This window comes from Cordyceps javanica, chromosome 2 (genome assembly GCF_051103115.1).
Source record: "Cordyceps javanica chromosome 2, complete sequence".
Lineage (NCBI taxonomy): Eukaryota > Fungi > Ascomycota > Sordariomycetes > Hypocreales > Cordycipitaceae > Cordyceps > Cordyceps javanica.
Genome location: NC_139296.1, coordinates 3,235,711 through 3,248,507, shown reverse-complemented (window position 1 = coordinate 3,248,507; position 12,797 = coordinate 3,235,711). Strand labels below are relative to the sequence as shown.

Sequence of the window (12,797 nt, the reverse complement as noted above, 5' to 3'; positions counted from 1 at the left end):
CGTCACCAAGATCGGACCACGCTTGCTTGCCATTACCACATTGTCTGTACAGAGCTCGTGTCACCAAGCCGTTACATCACGGAACTCATCCATTCCCTGCCATTATTTTCTTCTCACCGGCTGCCAGACAACACGGCCACATCTGGTGCGGGCTCGTCTGAGCCCGCAGCAAGCAAACAATTTAGCCCAAAAAAAATCTGCGGCTGCCCGGAATGGCTTCTTCGAGGTATGCCATCATCACCACCTCCCCTTCCCCGCTCCTCTCTCCCTCCAGCGTTGTTGCAGTCCGCTGATCGGGCCCACTCGAATAGCTCCGTCAAGGACCTCTGTAAGATCATCACAGCCTACATTGTAGAGCCAGCATTGCCGCTGCCGGACGACGTCAAGGCTGCAATTGACGCCTACCTCGACAAGCACGAGACCTACGACGACGCCGTCGCCGATCGACTTCAGGAAGACCTTGTCGCCATCTTCGAGAAATATGTCCGAGGCAACACACCCGCGACTGGGCCGTGGATGGCCGTGCTGCGACGCATCCAAATGGCCTTGCAGAGCCCAGAAAAGGTACTCTTCTGGTTTGATGCTTGCCAACATATCCTCGACAATACTCCCCTAGACAAGGCTGTTGTCAAAGAAACGATTTCGGCAATGATGAACACAGCTCTTCTGGCCGAAAAGCTGCAGGATTCTTTCGAGGAAGAGTCTACATCCAATCCCATCATAGACCGTCTCCTCTCTATCTGGATAGACAACTTCTACCCTGCTCACATCGAGGGCAACAAATCTCTTGAGCACAACGAGCAGCTTTTAAGAGAAGCCCTCGGTCAATTTGGAAGACGAAAGCCAAAAGTTGGTCTAAGCACATCACCCAACAGTCGCCGACCTCTTTGCTAACTCTTTGACCAGGAATTCTTCGCTTCCCTTAACAAACTCTTTATTAAGAAAGAGCATCGAAAGCCACTCTTGCGATTCTTCTGCGCCTTCATTCAGGGTCAGCCACCACATTTGTACCAAGTTCTCGAGACGCCGCTTTGGGCAAGCCTGTTGCTGTGTCTGCAGCTCGATACATCCACCACAGTGGTCTCGGCAGCCCTCACAGCTGTCATCATGCTACTGCCACACATGCCGAGTGATCTAGTACCCCATCTACCGACGCTATTTAACATATACGCGCGATTATTATTTTGGGAACAGGAACGCTCGGGTTCTATTGAGATGCCCTCGCTGGATGCCGCCTACACTGCCAACTGGGAATCATGCGTCTACGAGCCAGAGTCTGAGGATTTGGATATCGGCCATCTCGGCCAGTACTTTTCCGTACTATATGGTTTATACCCTATCAATTTCATGGACTATATTCGGAAACCACAGCGCCATCTTCGTCACGCCGAAACCTCGGACTCTAGCAGCGTTGAGGTGCAGCCTACCGAGATGAGGCATTATTCAGAGCAGTTCTGCAGTATCCATGTGCTGCACCCCAACTTTTACACACTCACAATTGAATCCGAGAAGACGGATTTCGCGCGATGGATGAAGTGTGAAGCCGCCGAGGTCGTCGCTGGGTGTATGGGACTTCGCACGACCACAGAGGCTGACCCATTCACTGATGGAGCTCTACCGCCTATTGCCTCGGCCGATGCCATTTCGTCACCACATGCTTCCGATCACCCTCAGCGTGTGACATCTGATCCAGCTCTTCTTAGCAGCAACAAAGTGGACAACTGGCGTAAAGCGCAGTTCTCCAGCGCGGACTCTGTGTCAAGCGACAGAGCTCCTTCTATGATGCTTCGCAGGGGGTCTCAGTCCAGCCAGCCATCCAATAGAGAGTCGGGCGACCTCCGAACCAGACACACGGAAAGCCCTACTCAACTCGTACAATCACCATCGCACACGCAGCTGCAAGACATGATCAAGTCAAACAAGACAATCAAGTCAGGGCTCCATCAGTCACTCGCAAACGATAGCGTCGCTTCACTGGCTCTGAGTCATCCCGACTCGAATGCAGACAGATCGGTGAAGGATGTGATGCTACCACCTGCCCCGCCGCCGACATCTGGTGCTATTCCACCGTCTAGTGCCGATGCCCACACTCAAGTGATTCAGCTCCAACATCGTGTGCTACTTTTAGAGAATGACTTGAGCTTCGAGCGCTTCTTGAAGCAGCAGCACATGACACACATTGGGGATTTGCGACGACGTCAAGTTGTGGAAGCTGCAACAGAGGCTGAAACGCAAAATCTGCTCATGACAAACCGCAACCTCAAAAACCGATATGAGGAGGCCAAAAAGGCAGAGATGCAAGTACGAAAGGAGTCGGAAAAGAGTCGAGCCATGGCAAAAAAGTGGGAGACGGACTTTTACAACAAGTTGAAGAATATGCGAGAGGAGACGAAAAAGACAGCAGCAGAAGTAGAGAGGCTCGAAAAGGAGCTGGCGACGTCCAAAGAGGAGGGCAGCAAGCTGCGGGTGCTCCTGTGCGATGCCGAGGTGAAAGAGCTCAACTGGAAGCAGCACGTGCAGTCTATCGGGATTCACAGCGACGAGCTGGAACGACTGCGCGACGAGGTTAATCGACTGACTGTGTCGGAGCGGGATTTCCAAGCCAAAGACTTGGAGAGGCAGGAGGCCATGAACAGGGCAATAGACACACAAAACAGGTTGGAGGAGCTGCAGATGAAGCTGACAGCTCAAGAAGTTGAGGTACAGCGAGCCAAGAGGCACTTCCAAAGCCAGCTGGCTATGTTGCAGGAGCAGCTGTCGGCGGCACAAGAAGAGCGATCACGGCCGGGCGCCAACTCTGACTTGGCAATCGAATCGTCGCTGGCTGGCAGCCGAGCCAAGCAGGCAGAACTGCAGAAGCAGTTTGATCTTTTGCAGCGCAAGTATACAAAACTCCAATCATCGTTACTGGACATGAACTCGTCGACGCCGGCCCCCATCAACACGTCTGTGGGGGGGGAACGGGACGGCAGCGACTATCTGTCAACATCGGCCAGTCCTGTCATGATGAGAGCTGCAGCACACGGTCCATCGGATTTAGCAGATGCGAACCCGTACCATGTGACGCCGCCATTGGATCCCAAGATCGGGGCAGCTCTGACTGCGATACCGAGTTCACAGGGTAAGAGTCAGGAAGCGGCTGGATTGCCGCGAAGTCCTGAGCAGAGACACTTTGGTGAGTCATGGGCGATGGTTTTTTTTTTTTTCATGTAGAATTGCATAGCTGACGATGTGTTTATCCGCAGGCTTACACAGTCGGTTGCGACGAGATGGGGGAGACAAGAGCAAGGACGACGGCGGCGGGTCGTCCGGTAAACCCAAAAAGGAGAAGAGATCTACGCTGCGAGGTATTCGTGGATTTGTTTAGGCGGTGTGTGGCTACTGAGATGAATGCATGCAGGCATGAAAATGTCAAAAAATGGCGAAGTACAGACTTGTTGTCTGGATGGTTGCTGGTTAGAGTTCGTGCGGGCTCCAGTGCAGGAATGTGTATATATATGTAGCTACTTGGACGAGGAACGAAGCAATAGCCAATCTGTAAATTTGCGCTCGGCAAAACAATGGGATTTGTGTGTTTTGATGGAGCATGACGTTGAATAAGATTGGTCTGGGGCCCTGTTGGGCAACCCCATTCCAGTGAAGGGATAGCTGGTGGTGCCGGGTAAATCAAAGTATGTACATGACTCTGCAGGAAACCACCTATACGGCGGATGTGAGCTGAATGGCAAGGACAATGGGGCTCACTACGGAGTATTATGATGGATCAAACCAAGAATGGCCACCGAGCAGTAGGTATAACAAACCGTGAGTTGAGAAGGTGCGCGATCGAGGAGAGCAACGGGGTGGGATAGGATAGGGCGGGAGAGTCCTCCGTACAGATTCGATAGAGGGATACTACTTGTAATACGACTCAGTGACGCGTCAGTGTGCGGCAATTGGGTTTTGCTGTGTTTTTTTTTTTGCCGTCTCCTGGCTGCTTGTATGTACATACTTCATCAGAGTGGGTGTTGGCGCAACGGCACCGGCACCGGCACCAAGTGGACAGTGGAGCAGACGGTTGGCAAGCGGCCAGAGAGCCACGCAAGAGGCCGAGCAGTGGCCGAACAGGGGCCAAACAGTGGTGGGCAGTCGCAGCCAGCCAAGCGAACCTTGACGAGAGGGTGGTGGGGATGGACGACAGGAAGAATGTGTGGAGGAGAAGAGTCTCGAACTTTTATTGCGTGTGTGTGTGAAATGGTGACCTGGAAGCGGGATCGATGCTTACGGGGTTGGGCTACTGATACTACTGAGTACTTGCCAAGCTTATTAGCCGTCTGATTTTCGGTCCAAGATGATTACTTGCTTTTTATTTTTCCGGTGGGACCGTTGCGCGGCATTGACTGGGCGAATGAGATGGCCACTGGGCTTGGGTGAGGATCGCATAAACGGCAGTGGGTTTGTAATAATTGCCCGGCCGTATGTGAGTGCAGTGTGCAGTGCATACCTACAGTGGCCATGTACAGTACAGCAGCATACACGAGGGCTCCATCCAACTTTGGATTTTCAAAGGAAAAACCCGAGGAATACTTAGATGTGAAACTTTTATTGATCTCTCATTTTGGAAACTCGGCTAATCGATGCGCAGCTTCAAGTGCAGACTGATCATTATGAGTACTTAGCTGCAACTGCTGCAACGGCTATGGTGCTGCAGGGTAGGGCCGCTTTGCCTGGGGTAGTAAGTAAGTACTGGTAGCGTCACAACTCATTGTATACCTCAAAGTGCCACCACATGCAACTGCGTTCTGGAGGAATGAATGTCACGGCCGGGATATTATTACACGAGGCTAAAAATCGAGTGATGTGATCTGCCATGGATGGATTCAGTTATGCCGCGACGGGTGGAGTTTAGGGAGGCGCCATGACGTGTTGGGGCTCGTATTCCTTGCCACGGGCTATTTACTGGTAGAGCTCTCTGGCGGTGGTAGTGGTGGGAGGGAGCAGAGGCATGCAGAAGTGGCAAGAGTCCAACCAGCCAGAGACACGCAGCAGCAAAGGTGCCTCTTTGTTTTTTGTTTTCTTGTTGTTTTATTTTGCGCATCCAGTGTTGTTTTCTCTGTGGCCTGGGCAGAAATGCAAGCCCACGATCTGTTTACAAGTCCCTAGACTGCGGACACACACTCCAGCTGTCGCAAGGATATTCCTTTTAGTTTTGAAAATTCTACCAGTCGCCGCTAGTGTCCAAGGCGAAGCCGACGAGCAAAGGAAAAAAAAAAAAAAACAGAGGCCAAAAAAAAAAAAAGTGTAAAAAAAGAAACATGGCACCATCCAGTCAACCCCAGTCTGTCTATGGGTGTGCGGCTGCAGGTACCAGGTGCTTTCAGGAGGCCCGGCCCCTGGCACCATGACTGTAGGGGGGGATCGGGGCAGCGGGGGGACCTGACAGTTGCGGGATAACAGGCGGTTCGGGTGGTGCTGGAGCCTGGAGGGGCATGAGGAAGTGGGAGTGCAGTCTTTAGTGGATGTGCGTACCAGTACAGTGGAGATGGCGCTTTGTGGGTGGACTTGGGACTTGTGGGCTTGCTGGTGGCTCGACGAACCAGAAGGGGAGAGCAAAAGTCGTGGGCGGTTGAGTCGGGTAGCGATACTTGTAGTGCTTGTACCTCACGACCGTCTGTTGCATCACTTGGTACGCAACATCCGCCTGGGCTCGTGTAGCGACGGCTCTGTCTTGTACTCGCCAAGTTCGTTACCCAAGTGCCTGTGAATAGGCCTGTGCAGGCTCTCTTCGCCGCCGGCTGGAGCTTGCACGCACCGGCTTCTTGGCCGCGGCGGCCGCTGTCAAACTTTGGGCTTTCCGCAGGGGCTCACCTGATGGTACCTCGCCCATCTGTACCTCTACTTCCCGTGTTTGGGCTGCGCTGCGCTACCAGTACGTTGCCTTGGCCCTCGTTCCACTTGCCGCCGCCGCCCCCGAGAAACAGGGAACTCGCTCGCTCACTCAGCCTTCTCGATTCGGATGCTTCGCCCAGATTCCTTTTTTCTACCCGACTTGTCCCCCCCATTCTTTTATCCCGACTTTTTCTCTGATCCTTCTTCTTCTCTCTCTCTCTTTTTCTTCTCTCATCTCTTGTCTGTATTGTCAATACTTGTCTTCTTTTACATCTTTTTTTCCCTTTTCCTTCCGCAGTGTTTTGACCTGCATACAGTCGCTCCTAGTCTTTCACACCACCCAACGTCTCCAAAACGTCTTATACGCCACAACAGTCGCTATCGCCCGCCTCTCACACACGTACACACACCACCTAATACACACACATCAAAGATGCCTTCGTCCTCGAGCATTCTGGCGCTGGCCACCGCCATCACCGGTGCCAGCGCCGCCTTCCAGGGCTTCAACTACGAGAGCAAGGGCCGGGACCAGGCCGGCTTCGAGGCCGAGTTCAAGAACGCCCAGGGCCTCGAGGGCACCAACGGCGCCTTCAACTCGGGCCGCCTCTACACCATGATCCAGGACGGCACCGTCAGCGACCCCATCTCGGCCATCCCCGCCGCCATCAGCACCAAGACCAGCCTCCTCTTCGGCCTCTGGGCCTCGGCCGGCCAGGCTCAGTTTGACAACGAGATCTCGGCCCTCAAGAAGACGGCCCAGCAGTACTGCGGCAAGCTCGATGGCCTCGTCGCCGGCATCTCTGTCGGCTCCGAGGATCTCTACCGTGACTCGCCCATTGGCCAGGCTGCCGGCGAGAACCCCGGCGTCGGCCCCGCTGTCCTCGTCGACTACGTCAAGCAGGTCCGCGATGCCATCAAGGGCACCTGCCTCGAGAAGGCTCCCATCGGCCACGTCGACACCTGGACTGCCTACGCCAACACCACCAACCGCGAGCTGAGTGACAAGCTCGACTGGGTCGGCATGGACGCTTACCCCTACTACGAGAACCAAAAGTCCAATGGCATCGAGAACGCCAAGGAGCTCTTCCAAGCCGCCATTGACAACACCAACGCTGGCACCGGCAACAAGCCCCTCTGGATCACCGAAACCGGCTGGCCTGTCAGCGGCAAGTCGGAGAACAAGGCCCAGGCCAGCATCGACAACGCCAAGACCTTCTGGCGCGAGGTTGGCTGCCCCCGCTTCGGCAAGGTCAACACCTTCTGGTTCATCATGCAGGACGGCGGCCCCAGCCAGTCCGACAAGCCCAGCTTCGGCATCGTCGGCGGCAACACCCTGAGCACCAAGCCCCTCTTTGACCTGTCCTGCGACGGCTACACCGACGGCGGCTCTGGCTCTTCCAGCTCCTCCTCCTCCAGCGCCAGCCAGCAGTCCAGCTCTTCTGCCTCTGGTAGCCAGGGCAGCCAAGGCCAGACCTCGGCCACTGCCACGACCGGCTCGGCCTCTCCCGCCTCTTCTGCCTCTTCCGGTGTCTCTACCCTGAGCACTTCCGCCGCTTCAAACCCTGGCTCCGGCTCCAGCTCCGGCCCCGTCGGTACTGGCGGTATCGTGCCTTCTCACACCGGTCTTCCTGGCACTGGCGTTGCTCCCTCGCGCACGTCTGCCCCTCCCTCTGGCTCTAGCACTCCCACTCCTATTGGCACGGGTGCCGCCGCCGGCCTCAACTCTTTTGGTGCCGCCGTTGCCGCCATTATGGTGGCTGTTGCTGCCTTTTAAGGGACCGGGCTGTACCCTTGGCTGCTGCCAAGTAGACCGGGTGGCTTAACCGACCGTGTACATTGTAGCGTCGCGACATGACGCTATCCCGGGTGCTTTTACTTTCTCTGCGCTCACGTGTTTTGATGATTTGATTTCTGGATTAATTAGATTCAAAAAAGGGTATGGACCGATAAAACGGAATTTTTGGATAATGCATTACTTGGATACACGGAATAATAACACTCATTGACATGACCCAAGACTGTTGTGAATCGAGATAATTGTACATGCAACATGGTGACACTGTGTAATCCTGACGTCTTGTTAACCTGTGTTAAAGTTGTGTAGCTCTGTCTCAGTTGTGGGCTGACCTGGTTGACGTTGCGGCCGAGCCGAGCCATGATCCGAGAAGGATCCAAAAGCTGGAACTCAGCTGGCCTGCGCGCCCTGTTGGTGGCCTTTTTCCGAGCCACCTAACCCATCTCACTCGCCCCTTGTTGCGTGACACGACACGTTTCTTGAATTTTTTTTTCGGCCTTGGACACAGCCACATCTACAATTTCCTTTTTGGCATTTCATCAATCATCTCATCGTACAGCACTTGACTCAAAAGCTACGAACACGTGGAAATCGGAAAGCATGGCATTCAGCCCTCGAGCGCGAAACTGGGCCCTGTGCCTGGCCGTGCTGGCCGTGCTGGCCGTCTGTGTGTATGCAGCTCCACAGAACGTCACAGCCGCCGAGGCGGCGGAGAGCTTGAGCTTGGAACAGCTCCATGAAGAACTTCAGGTACGAATGAGATGACGACAGACGTGTGGGAGTACTCGGAAAGAATTCGAGATGGCGGGGAGAGAGAAAGGGAGCTCTGCGGTGCAGTGATTGTGGTTGTTGGTCCGAAGCGGGGAGGTCGCGTGAGCAGGCGGCGAGTTGTTTGCAGACGTGCGCGAGAGTAGGAGGCAGTTGATGAGAGGGACTGCACGCGCCACCCAACTCCCCTTTCCCGAAGCAACGACTGACCTGAACGCTGTGAAAAAAAATAACAGACCTGCTCCATCGTGCAGCACCTCAACGCCGCCAAGGCGGCGCACCACGACGCGCAGCCCTCGTCGCTGACGACGCGCCTGTTCGCCGTGCTCTTCCCCGGCTCGCCCGCCGTCAACGCGCTGCTCGCGACGCTCTACATCTCGGGCCCGCCCAACTTCCTGCTGGCCCTGTGCCCGACCGACATTGACCCGGCCGCGCTGTCCGTCATGGTGGCCTTTGCCGTCGGCGGCCTGCTCGGCGACACCCTCTTCCACCTGCTGCCCGAGATCTTTGTCGGCGAGGACGACCCCGCCCGCGCCACCTTTGTCCTCGTCGAGCCCAACCGCAACCTGATCCTCGGCCTCGCCATCATGGTCGGCTTCCTCGTCTTCGTCGCCATGGATAAGGGCCTGCGAATCGCCACGGCCGGCGGCGGCGGCGAGCACGGCCACGGCCACAGTCACTCGCATGCGCTGACGCCCGACGACGGCCGCGGCGTGGCGACCGGCGTGGATGCCGCCGCGACGGCCGCCGATGGGAGTGTCAAGGCGCGCAAGGGCGCAAAGGTGGCCGACGAGGTGGTTGCCGCTGTCGAGGTGAAGAAGGAGATTAACCCGAGCGTCAAGCTCGGCGGCTACTTGAACCTCATGTAAGTCATCTTAGCATCGGCAGGTTTTGAATACTGACCTCCAACCCCCTTCCGTTTTCCCCCCTGATGCTAATGTCTCGAACAGCGCCGATTTTACCCACAACATCACCGATGGCCTGGCCATGTCCGCCAGCTTCTATGCCTCCCCGACCATTGGTGCCACCACAACCGTTGCCGTCTTCTTCCACGAGATTCCCCACGAGGTTGGCGACTTTGCCCTGCTCGTTCAGTCCGGCTTCTCCAAGCGCGCCGCCATGGGCTCGCAGTTTGTCACCGCCATCGGCGCCTTCCTCGGCACCCTCATCGGTATCGCCGTGCAGGAGCTGGGCAGCTCCGGCGTGGAGGAGACGACGGGCATGCCTCGCAATGCTGGTCTCTGGGGCACCAGCCTGGTGAGTCACTTGCCACCCCTTGCCTGCGTAATGTGTGGTCTTGATTACACAGCGCCAGTTGTCCCAGCATAATTCAACCCAACCCCTTCCTCCTAAGAAATCAGTCGACGTCTGCTAACACTCGGCGATAGACCTGGGGCGACATGCTGCTCCCATTCACGGCCGGCACATTTCTCTACGTCGGCACAGTCGCCGTCATCCCGGAACTGCTCGAGACGGGCACCAACAAGATGCAAGAGCTGCGCAAGACGCTCACCCAGTTTGCGGCCATGGCCCTGGGCGCCGGCATCATGCTCTATATTTCATGGCATGAATAAGCCGCTGCAATAATTTTCTCATTGCATGGGACTAGTAGTCGGGGAAAAAGTAACCAACTTGGAAATGCATTTAGACTCGGATAGCGAATATAATCATTTTCTCAACATTGCTTCAATACTAAAAACTTGACTGTAAATACCAAAGAAAAATATCCAACCTGAATACTGCATGAGCGGCATCAGCCTGTTGAAGCGATGACGAGAGGAAACCACCCACTGCTCTAGCCTTTCTGGAGCCGCATCGCGAACCCCATTTTACTCAGCACTTCAGCTCGATAGCAAGGGCAAAGAGGGTGTACGTATCCGCATGGTTGAGGTTCTGTTCTCGAGTTAGATTCTGGACAGTCCCGTAACCGTAGCCGTTGAAGTCGCTGGTTCCCTTGATGCGTCTCAGGTGTGTCATCTCGTGGATATTCGTCGTGGGCTGGTCCCGTCCGTGGCACTTCTTCGTGTGCGCTGGCAGCGTTCGAAAGTACCTTTCACAGTAGCACATGGCGTCTTTCTCCATCATTGTGTAGGCTAGCACGGTGGGCTTGCAATGGCCGTATTTGTCTCTGCAGTAGTAGTCCGATCTACCGCCGTTGACTGTGCCGCACTCCCTGGCGATCCGCGCAAAGACGTCCGCCACGACGCGACGCGTGCCGTTGTCCGCCGCCTTGAAATACTCGTGCATCTTGCTGGCGGGCCCACCGGACGCGGCTTTGGAGGCGGCCGTGGCGATCTTGACGCAGCTGGCCAGCGCGGCCTGCGTGGTCTGCAGCCGCCGGCCCCTGCAGCCCCCTTGGACCCGGGTTCGCCGCTCGAGGCCCCTCCGGTACGAGGACGCCGTGTGGCCCGCCGCGACGCCATCGACGCGGATGCTCAGGCGGTTCGAGTGATACGCGACGGAGCCGTCGACCTCCCCCGACGAGACCGCCACGGTGGGGAGCTCCCCGGACAGCTCGACGTGGTACTCCCCGCCGGCGGAGAGGTCGTGCATGTGCGCGAGGTCAAAGTCGGTCGTCACCGAATCCCCGGCCCCGAGCGTGTGGAAGTCGGCGAGGCCGAGCTCGGACGTCGCGACCTGGAGGCGGACACCATTGAACTCGACGGCGTTGTCGGGATGTACGGCTGCTCTGAAAGGAAGGCCGATAGAAACGAGATCAGCATGTTACGGATACGATGACACAATAAGGGGGAGGGAAAGACCTTGCTTCCACTTACTGCCGTTGTAGACTCTGGCTTTCTCTACGGGGGCGCTGCCGAGCAGGGTACCCGTCTTGAGGAGGTGGAGGTCCTTGCTGCCTCTGTTGGTCAGGACGGCCCTGACCTTGGAATTGCCATCCATTTCAATGCGGAGTTCCAATGGACTATTGGTCCTGCGTATCTCCTGGGGGTGTGGTGAGGTGAGAGCTAGGGTGGCCAGCGCAAAAGGACTGAGAAACCTCATGGCGAGAGGAAATCTTGGGGAGTATCAGCACAGCGACTATACAAACGTGGACTGAGAAGAGCAGAGAATCAGAGAGTGATGGAATGAGATAATGTCCTCAGAGATAGACGCCCTTACCTTCTAGAGAGGCGAGGAAGATGCAAGGCTTTTATATTGGTTGCCGCGCATTGTCGTTGAGGACCGAATGGACCAACATGACTTATTTCGTCTCATGTTAATGCTGGCCATGCCTACATGCAGCTCAAGCTCATGATGCATCTCGTTAAAGTATATGCAATGACGATGTCGGTCCTTCTAGTCCGGAACATCGGTAAATTGTAGAATGGATTCTGCTGTACGACCTTCCGGTCCTGCTGGTGTTGCCAATGCCGAGATTCACCGACCCAGGGAGCTGATCAAAGCGCCGCCACTGATCACCTTGCTACGGAAAGCCGTTGTCAAAGCGCCAGCAGAGCTCTTGCTTGCAATGACTGTTGGTGGCAGTCTTCTAGTGCAGATCTGGCCGCCGCGGCTTCAGACTGATCACGAACAGAGAGGAACCCAAACGTCGTCGCTTGGCGGAAGCGACCCGCATGAAAACCGTGTCATGCGGGCGCGCGCGATTGGTCGCGACTGCTGTTTCAATATGCAATGGTATGTTACCTCTCTATGAAGACTAGAATGACTGTTCTCTCGATGCTCTTGCACGGACGTACACTGGCTGGCTGACTTTTGCGGTTGTTCTGTGCTTGCAGTGCGGGCAACTATTCGGGCCACGCTGGCAAGCCACCAGCATCGATGGACCACTTTGCCGAGGGTGGCTTCCCTCTTGCCGGTGCGCATGTTATTAAACCGAGAGGTTTTTTTCTTTCTTTTTTGTGCCCGCTTGTGAAGCGTCTATCTTGCAAGAACCCCCCCTCCCCCCCCGCCAATTTACGCGGCACAATCACGAACTCAGAAAGCACACGTTTGGGCTAGTCCCTTGGTGCGCTTCCCGGCAAAGCTAGGTGATGATATGCATTGATTCTCTAGTTTAATCGATGTACTTGCAAACAAAAAAGTAACCATCATGATTGATCGACACGTTCCCTCTGAATAACCATCCATGCATGTCTAAAAACGTATTTCCCCCCCAGCACATGTAGTGCAGGACTTGATGACGACAGGAAAGTCGTAGTCTTTGCTTGGCAAAACCGTACAAGCCCGTAGCATATGTGTATTGCGCTTGAACAAAGGACAACGCCAACCTCTTGCATTGTCATCACGAATAGTGAAGTTATACAGATGGTGGGGTTCAGGAGCCTCAAACTCGTCCAATGTCATTATTCAGTCACATTGCTCGCGGCTTTGGCCCGGAAGTTGCCGGCTTGTAGCAACCCAAAGA

At 55.4% G+C, this 12,797-nt stretch overlaps 4 protein-coding genes across 4 annotated transcripts; 3 read left to right on the top strand and 1 right to left on the bottom strand.

The window, feature by feature from the left end:
* Positions 1–212: 212 nt before the first annotated feature.
* On the top strand, positions 213–3,367 carry V2A60_003465 (Hamartin protein-domain-containing protein; the record flags this gene model as incomplete). The annotated part of the gene is made up of 4 exons (XM_083254799.1): positions 213–226; positions 312–849; positions 907–3,175; positions 3,246–3,367. 4 exons carry the CDS (start codon positions 213–215, stop codon positions 3,365–3,367), a joined length of 2,943 nt encoding a protein of 980 aa, XP_083110925.1.
* A 2,934-nt stretch (positions 3,368–6,301) lies between these two features.
* On the top strand, positions 6,302–7,642 carry V2A60_003464 (glycoside hydrolase superfamily; the record flags this gene model as incomplete). The annotated part of the gene is made up of 1 exon (XM_083254798.1): positions 6,302–7,642. One exon carries the CDS (start codon positions 6,302–6,304, stop codon positions 7,640–7,642), a length of 1,341 nt encoding a protein of 446 aa, XP_083110924.1.
* A 621-nt stretch (positions 7,643–8,263) lies between these two features.
* Positions 8,264–10,005, top strand: V2A60_003463 (Zn(2+) transporter YKE4; the record flags this gene model as incomplete). The annotated part of the gene is made up of 4 exons (XM_083254797.1): positions 8,264–8,413; positions 8,668–9,296; positions 9,382–9,688; positions 9,820–10,005. The coding sequence occupies 4 exons, from the start codon at positions 8,264–8,266 to the stop codon at positions 10,003–10,005; spliced, it is 1,272 nt and encodes a 423-aa protein (XP_083110923.1).
* Positions 10,006–10,264: 259 nt separating this feature from the next.
* On the bottom strand, positions 10,265–11,434 carry V2A60_003462 (uncharacterized protein; the record flags this gene model as incomplete). Its single annotated transcript, XM_083254796.1, has 2 exons — positions 10,265–11,115; positions 11,209–11,434. 2 exons carry the CDS (start codon positions 11,432–11,434, stop codon positions 10,265–10,267), a joined length of 1,077 nt encoding a protein of 358 aa, XP_083110922.1.
* Between the last annotated feature and the right edge of the window lie 1,363 nt (positions 11,435–12,797).